At 41.1% G+C, this 9167-nt stretch overlaps 1 protein-coding gene across 1 annotated transcript; it reads right to left on the reverse strand.

Annotated features, from left to right (window-relative positions):
• Positions 1-1224: 1224 nt before the first annotated feature.
• Positions 1225-8678, reverse strand: LOC122869310 (homeobox protein Hox-B1a-like). The gene is made up of 2 exons (XM_044182192.1): positions 6984-8678; positions 1225-5073 (listed from the first exon to the last, which is right to left on the reverse strand). Exons 1-2 carry the CDS (start codon positions 7819-7821, stop codon positions 4730-4732), a joined length of 1182 nt encoding a protein of 393 aa, XP_044038127.1. The 5' UTR covers positions 7822-8678; the 3' UTR covers positions 1225-4729.
• Between the last annotated feature and the right edge of the window lie 489 nt (positions 8679-9167).

A 9167-nucleotide genomic window follows, 5' to 3' on the forward strand; every position in this document is an offset into this window, starting at 1 on the left:
AGTAAGAGTCTAAATCGCAGCTGAAAACACATCTTAGTTGTTTGATATTGGGAAATGTATAAACCACTAACTGCAGTAGACGAAAATGAGGCAGGTTAAAAAAGTGTGAGTGTGGAAGAGGGTCTGAGGGAGGTTTGTGTCCATTGTGTGTGTGTGTGTGTGTGTGTGTGTGTGTGTGTGTGTGTGTGTGTGTGTGTGTGTGTGTGTGTGTGTGTGTGAGATGAGGTGATGACTGAGCTTGCCACCCAGGCTTCAGGACAGGCATCTTCAGACCAGCAGAGGAGAGGGAGATGAAGATGAGGAGGAGGAGGAGGAGGACGTGTTTAGATATCCCAGAGGCTCTCCAAAGGTCAACAGGTCAGCAAGCCACCCGGAAAGCCCTGCTACATTCCTCACTGTAGCCCTGCATGCGTGTGTGGGTCAAACAGAGGCCATGCGGCCATGTGAATGTGAGAGGCCTGACTGCTATTGAAATGCATGAAGCTCTCTCTATCTTGTTTTGTGTAAAACTTTGTGTTTCTTTAATCCACGAGGAGGAAGAAAACCAGCTCTCTTTCCACTTTTGTCATTTCCTCTTTCCCTCCTTCACTTTCTTCTCCTGCTTCAACCTCCTGCAGGTATGTAGTGTGTCACCTTTTCATCATTTTTGGAACATGTTATTGTAGCAGGGAACATACAGAATTTATATCAGCCTCTCAATACTTTGACTTCCCTACCCTGTCTGTAGCACAACTAAATATTCTGTGAAGAAGCAAGAAGTCAACGAGTGTTGCCAGAAGAAGGCCACAGACCAAACAAGGCAGCACACTCTGCTATACAGCTCCTCAGTGCCAAGGAAGAATTGTAATTAACTGTAAATTCATATCTTTTCATGGATATACTTTTTTGCTGTTATACAATATCTGTAAATAAACAAGTCAAGTATTAGACAAATGTATTCTCATGAAATGAATGTTGAATATCCTGTAAACAATTTGATTCTGCTGGTTGTAATGAACTTGTTCTACTTTTGTGTTCAACAAAGTGAGATAAAATAAACAGACAAAAAAACCCCCTTCGAACTTGTCCATCTTGAAATGAAAAGCCCCCCGCACTGGGGATGCTGCATTGAGCATAAATCAGTATTTGGGGCAGCAGGACGGTGTATGTGGGACTGATTCTAAATAAACTACAGCATGTGTGTTCATGGTAATGAAGGAAAATATCACCCAGTGCAACAGTGTGGTTCATTGATGTGTTTTTACTAGTATTTGAACAATGGAGCTGTGATGCTGTAAGGCCTTGTTACACACACAATACTTAGTAGTAGGATACATTCATTGTTGGTTTGGGTCTTTTCATGGGATTTGTTGACAATTTGAAAACTGTAGAATATAACCAGACTTGTCTTAAGCACCAGTTTCTGAAGAAATGTCATTGTACAACAAAAAAAAAAAATCTCAAAATGAGACTCCTGGATGTATTACAAACAGACATAGATAGACCTTCAAACGCCACTATCTCTATTAACAAAAGGCATTTTATAGCTGTGATTGTAAAATGGGAATTGCTCATTTAGTTTTATATTTCCAAGAATATGTGGCTGAGAATATTTAATATGAAATCATCTTTCCTTAAATATAGAATGATAGAATGGTCCAACAAAAACTGACAACAAAAAACTTTATTTCTCAGAATCAAAGGAGAAATCATTAAAACTGATAGCATTAGCCTATCGTGTTGTTATCATGGGCACTTTTTGTGTTTTTGTGTTGAGAAATGTTGAGGATATCATTAAAAGAAAACCTTAACAGTGGGTCCTCGGTTCTCCAATGGGACAGATGCTCACAGCGTCTTATAGCGCCATGGTCAGGTTAATATTGGAGTGAATGGACGGCCTAAATAGTCATCTAGACTCATTCACTACAACCAACATACCCTATCACAGAGACACAACCATTCATTGTTTTCCTTAACCCTTGTCTCAATTTCTTTGCTTTTTGGTACTGTGAAATATTTCTAATATTGCAGAAAGGCATAGTAGGGCACTAAAATGATTTATGTGGCTTGACAGTGCCCTTGGAGCATGTCAAGGATTAGAGATGTTTGTAAAGTAGCACAGCTTTCAAATGCTGGAAATGCTGGATGCTACAGCAAATCTCTATAATTTGTGAATGATTTTATTTATATCATATACAAAATAGTTTATGGTCAGTCTAAAGAGTACAAAAAAATCATCTCTGCAATAGATTGACAGAACAATCTTTAATTGAGGTAGCTTCAAGTAGAAAAAAACAGGAACACAATTGGGAGTGTTTCTAAGGCAGCAGAACTAATAAAACTCAGTCAGTCTGCTCTCATTTAAAAACAACAGACATCATTCTAAAAAATACCAGTCACATCCATTCACAGTAGAGGGTGACAACATTACACATATGAAGAGACCTACTCCTGAATGACGTTTACAAGATCCAATGTGAAGAGGGAAGTATGTAGGAATCTGGGGAAGTGTACAGGAACTTTAATTAACACGGTTAACTTAGCTATGTATTCAATGAAAAAAATTCCAATTTAATCATATTTAGGATTAGGACTATTCACATATAGAAATTTTGTCAGGTTTTAAGTATCATGATCTTCAGCAAAAACAAGAAAGCATGTCCCTAGGGAAAACACCTCCTTCACATTCACACTTTCCCCCATAATCTATAATCAATAACATAAAATGCATACAATAATTTATTCTCATGGGGGAAGGGCAGGCAGTAAAATATAAATTCCTAATTTTTTCTACTCAGCAAGGAGACATATGTCGAACAGGTTTCAGCATTTTTTCAGTAGTTTTCTTTAATCATGTCCCCCCAGCACACACACACACGCACGCACACATCCCATATTAATCCCTGAGTCTAATTTACATGGTCAAGACATAATCCTGTAAATCAGCCTTTGTCATCATTCATATGAACTGAATGAAACAGAATATTCCATCTTAATGTTTTTGAGCACTTTATGTTACCCTGTAGCACCTGAAAATGTTACCCTGTAGTCACATAGCGCAAAGGCCAGAGCTGCGTGGGGTGAAACATACACACAGAACAAAATGTAAAACATTAGAAATAATAATAATAATAATAATAATAATAAAGGTATTAAAAGTAGAACAAAAATTGCTACAGCCACATTGGACAAAAGTATGTTTTTGCCATCAGAGGCTCCCTGTATTGCTGGTTATAAGGCTCATTTAGTTAGGCTGGGCTCAGACTTGTATGGGGGTTAAGGATGGATCACAGTTTTTGTATGTTAAATCGTCATGTAAACATGGTTGCCAATCAATCATGAAGGCTTTCAGTGGAGTTTTAGTGTCCCATACGTCATGGGCTTTGTTTTTACATTGAAAGCAAAAACTATGGCAAAAACACTAAAAATATAAAACATTTAAGAAAATGTAACCCCCCCCCCACACACACACACACAAAACAATTAAATATCAGAAGAAATTATGTATTATCCACTGTAGATAACCTAATACCAGTTAAACCATGTAAATCAGACATCATCTAAAGACAGCAAAGTGCATCCCATCATCATCATCACTGGAGGGATCCACCATTACCCTGTACAACAGACACTGTGTTCATCAATTGTCTTTTGGTTAAAAGTAACTCGTAACTTCCCATTCAAGAAGAAAATCTCGAAGATAAGGGCTCTAAAAAGAGTTTTGTCCAGGAATAATTCACCAAATATTTTAGCAATACAACCAGGTTCTTAGTCAGTGAAAAAATGCTACTTTGAGAATATGGCCCCGAAAGCCACACTTCTGCTTCCACTTCTCAGACTCTAAAAGTGGAATGGGTTTTTGATTTTCCCTGTTTGGACAGCACTAAGATGTGTGTTCCAACACCAGGTTGGGAACCATGGCATTAAGATTCCTGCAACTGGTTGGTTTCTGTACCAAAGCATGACATGTATGTTCGTGTATTCAAGAAAGTGGTTTTGGTTTGGTTTGGAAGAATTTTCAAAATCTGCAGAGTTTGACTGGATGATGATACCCACCTGACATCCCAGATAAGTGACGGGAGGTTTATCTGAGATTTTTCATTATTGTTATTTCTACAACTTTCCTCCAGTTTGGGGTATTTTGCATCACCAGCCATCATCAACCATATATCATATTTTTGCTCATAGCCTATTGGTTGCCTCATAGGTTCCCTATATTTTGTCATTACATCAGTGCAGTTCTTGCGGTCAAAACATCAACTATGGTGGGCTAACTGTGTGGTATCAAGTTGTAGTGCTTTTTGATGCCCTAATATGTCACTGTAGTTCATAAATTTGAATGAAAAAAAACTTTTACTCTCTATCAAAAACATCTGCAATCATTTTGATGCCTGCAGAAGCAGCAAATATACCAGAATAAGAAAGGTTTGATTCAGGTGGGACAGTTTTTCTGTATCGGAAAGTCTTCTCTCCACCTATATCTAAAACTGATTGAATGGAAAAGTCCAGGTGCTGGGTGAGTTTTCAAAAGGAATTCTGGGACTTGTAGGAAATCAGTAACAAAAGCAGAAGTAGATGAAGCAGACTGACTAGATGGATCATTTTCCTTTAAGATGTAGTAGCCTACAAAACAAGGAATGCATTAAATAGTCTATCACTCAGTAGTACAAGACTATAGACCACCTGTTTTCCATAACACCACAGGTTCTGAGCAACAGCTGTGCCGAACCAATCACGACGCTTGCTGTGACTACGTCTCCGAGCTCGGGGACGCGCCTGGGGACGTGGACGCGGAGGAGTGGTCGGTGTCCTCCATCTCTTTATTGAAGCCGCTGTTGGTACCCGAGGAGAAGGAGGAGCGCGCTGTAACGGAGGCGCCCTCCCGCTCGCGCTTCTTCTGTTTCATGCGTCTGTTCTGGAACCAGATCTTCACCTGTGTCTCGTTGAGCTCGAGCGTGGCGGCGATCTCCACGCGCCGCGCCCGCGTCAGGTACTTGCTGAAGTGGAACTCTTTCTCCAGCTCAGTCAGCTGCCGCGTGCTGAAATTGGTGCGCATGGCGTTGTTGTGTGCGATTCCGAAGTCCGACACTTTGACTGGGTAGTTGGGTGGAGGGGGGTGAGGGGGGTGAGGGGGGTGGGGGGGAGATAGAGAAGATGTTAGAAATGTGTGTTAGGGACTTATTTTATCTATATAATTGAGAAATAAAAAAACAGAAAATACATGTTATATGATACGCAAAGAACACAAAGTATCGCCTGCATGAATTAAATATGTCCTTATGGAATATGGAAGCTGCACTGTTTTATCACATGCTTTTCACGTTCATTGTAAATCAAGAAGTAGCATGTTCCTCTTGCATAAAGGCCCCCTTTTTCTTTTTTGTTTCGTATTGTTTGTGTGATATGGTGTTTGTGTCTTATTTAATATGATTTATTTATGTTAATATTTATATATTTAGTGCTAATCATGCTATTTAATAAATCCAGACTGTAGGTTGTATTAGGCCTTGCGTGCTCTAGTTTAAATCAACGGATCCAGGGTGGAAAAATGTGTTAATAATCTACATTTACAGTAGCTACATAATCTGTACTGGGGTTTTCTCCAAAGTCCGAAGTTTAGAGCAAAATAATAAGTTTAATATTACAAGTTCGACAAAAGGAAATACAAAGGAGGGTGGCTGAACGGATGGGGGAATGGAGAAGCAGGACTGTGTGTGTGTGTGGGGTGCCTTAAAAGATAACAGAGCAGGACAGACTTCCCAGGGCGAAATAATCCTTTCTGCTATGTCCATTGAGAGAGAGAGACAGAGAGAGAGAGACAGAGAGAGAGAGAGAGAGAGAGAGAGAGGCAAAAAAAAAACATATCAGGGAAACCAGGCCAGACCTGCTATCTGTCCTGAGATATGACTGCATACTGAATAAGTCCGGAACACACATAAACGCCGTTATTTATTTTACTTTTAAAGCACACAGTGTGAGTAGTCAAGTTTACGCCATAATGATAAAATTGAATGTTTTTAATCGGATGTTCCATATGCGGAACAGCAATAACTACATTAACAAGCCATATAAAAAGTTCATATTTTAATTTTAAAATGTCTTTGTCTAACGAAAAGCTCTATTTTTTTTCACTTGAAACAGGTTCAGCAGCCAATTGTTGTGTAAAATAATACTCATCATCCTATCTTTATTGTTGAACAAAATTAAACGTATGCCTAGAATAAAAAGAAAGTGCTTCACATTTGATGCAGTAGCAGTCCTACTTAGGGAAATGTTTCCGCCATGACAATAAATGTTTTATTGTCGTTGAAAGATCTGTGAAATGAAAGCATGGGTCATAATTAAAACAATTATTTTTTAGTATATCTCAGTTGAAACGTCAAACGTGTTTTTGCTTTTCTTTTTTCTTAAGTCTCCGTTAGTTTACAGTGAAACGAATTCAGACTTGAGTGATTAAGACAAGTGAAAAGAGAAGGAAAGAACAGACGGAAAGTAAAATTTACATTAGAAAAGCCTGACATCTGTATATGCAGAGAAAATTGAAACTGAGGCCTGCTTGAAAAAAATAAACATTTTACTCCGTAGGCTAACATTAATTTCGTTATTTTTTTTGAGCTGCTGCTGTGACAAGAATTCGCTTTCAAGGCGTCTCAATCAAAACAACTGTTTTATAGCCTGTTCCGTATAGCTTTCTTTCTCACATTGTCTTGCTGACTATAGGCTACATTTTTCTTATTTTTCTATTCATAAACTTTGAAACATTCTCAAAATAAGCGACTTCTTTTAGGTATTTGGCTACAACATCCCCCATGACAGCCACTATGATAAATGCAAAAGAGGCCACTGCCCTCCATCTTCAGTGGAAACCTCACAAATCACTATTGAATATGTAATCCCAACATTTTACTAACTGCAGGCCCAGCCCCTTGAGAATGTTTTAGCTATGACTTTAAGACACCTAAACGGACCAATTAACGCCAGAAAAATCATCCAACCTCCCTTACCTGTTTTAGGCGGGTTCCTCTTCACCTTCATCCAGTCGAAGGTCTGCCCTTGCTGGGCTTGCTGGCCCTCCTCATCACCCCTCTCTCGGTCCTGGGAGACCGGTAGCTCCCCATAACCTCCCCCGTGTGGAACCCCCAGGTAGCCCGCTGCGTCCAAACCCCCACCAAGCTGCTGCGGGTACTGTGACCCCGCCAGAGCGCCCTGAGGCCCGCAGTAGGCCAGGGCCCCGTAGCTGGGACCGACGGTGGGGGCCGAGCTGGGGAAGGTTGATTGATAGTAGGTGGAGGCCACAGACTCTTCCATGAAATACTGGGGGTGAACGCTGTTGGGAGGGCACGAAGCAGCAGCATACTCCGAGTTTGTAGCGCACCCCTGACCCGCATAGGCCCCGGTGTTACCTCCATTCACGTTATTATAGGGAGACAATATTCCACTTTGTAAGCTTTGCGTTTGGTGAATGTGGGGATGATGCTGGTAGCCGCTGTGCGTCTGCTGATGCTGTTGTTGTTCATGATGATGATGTTGCTGATGATGCTCGGTCGCCCCTGTGGTCCCGTGCGCTCCTTCCCCTCCAGTGTCCCCGTACAGCCGCCCATCCCCTGTGTAACTCGCTCCTCCGGCGCTGCTGTCACTTCTCGTCCCATTAACGAGAGTTGGAGAGCCGGTGGGTCCCGTGTGGAAGGCGCCGGAGGCCACCGGGAAGCCATGCTGCTGATCCAGAGGATGGTGGTGGTGATGCAGATGATGATGGTGATATCCAGATTTAGGCGCAGAATAAGAGCCGGTCCCCGGTCGGTTACAAATGGAATATTCCACAAACGAGTTCATGTTGTCCATGCAGACTGCAACAACGTTTACAATAACCAGTAAGAAACAGAAGACTACAGATGAAGTTAAGAGAAATTAGTTGGAAAAAACATCAAAAATCGAAAAATTCCATTGAAAATGTTTTTCCATGAGTAAGTAGGATGATGTGAAATAATTATGTTAAATTAACATAAATCACAAGAAAAAATAAAACAAAAAAGTATTTTGGAAAAAAGAAAACCCGTAAAATTGGAAATGTTTAGCAAAATTAGAGAAAAGTAAAAATAAAAACGGCCGAAACTTCCAATGTGGAGGAAAAAAAGTGGAGTCTGCACGTCCCCAAATCCGAAACACACATGAATAATGTGCTCTGCTGTGGTGTATTTGTGTGCGTAAACGGAAGGCCTTACGCTGTCAATAGCTCAACTCAACCTGTGTTTGCCGAAGGCTCATCAGTGACAGCGAAAAACACCGCGAGAAGACGGAAAAGAGTCAAGTCACCTCTTCACCCCCACACAGGTTACACTCCCCCCTCCTCCACTCTGTGTTTTTTTTCTCAATTTCTTTGCTTTTCCCTCTTTTCCTGGACTCACTTTCTCCCCCCTCTCTCTCTTTTCCATGTCACTTCTTACCTCTGCCGTGGGTCACGTGGCTCGTCATCACGTCGCCTATGGTGATCGGAGGCCAGAAGTTTGTCAGTCGGTTTCTAAAGCGAGGGAGCCAGTGTGTGTGTGTGTGTGTGTGTGTGTGTGTGTGTGTGTATAGGAGGGGGACCTTTCGGTTTAGGCGCGCGCATTTGTACTGACGCACGCGCCTCATCCATCACTCGCCGTGACATTAGCACGACAAAGAGACTTCAATCAAACCGGCCCATCAATCTGATATCAGCACGGATCTGTCAGAGCAAAGAGAGAAGCAGAGAATAAAAGAGGAGCTGTGAGCCAGCCTGCTGCTTCTAGACCTCCTCACAGCAAAATACTCCCATTAATAATACAGAAACTAACCAACAGTCCACTGGTACTGTACTTCTCATGGTAACTTCTGTATACTACAACTACACACTTCTGCTATAGGTCAAGTCAAAGCTTGTTCACCAAACATTTCTCAAAATCCTGCAACTATAACGCTATTACTTTCACTATGCTCTAAGTATTACTGCTGCTGGTACGACTACTACTACTGAAGCGCTTTGAGTGGTCGGAAGACTAGAAAGGCGCTATACAAGTACAGTCCATTTACCATTACTACTTTACAGTGAAACTGTTAGTGTCAATGTTAATGCTGTGTTTAGGGTCGTGGAGCTCAAACAGCACAAAAAAACACACTTAACATTGCTTTATGAGCTTGCTGCTTCAGGACTTCTCCTGGTTGAAGAA

This window comes from Siniperca chuatsi, linkage group LG21 (genome assembly GCF_020085105.1).
Source record: "Siniperca chuatsi isolate FFG_IHB_CAS linkage group LG21, ASM2008510v1, whole genome shotgun sequence".
Taxonomy (NCBI): domain Eukaryota; kingdom Metazoa; phylum Chordata; class Actinopteri; order Centrarchiformes; family Sinipercidae; genus Siniperca; species Siniperca chuatsi.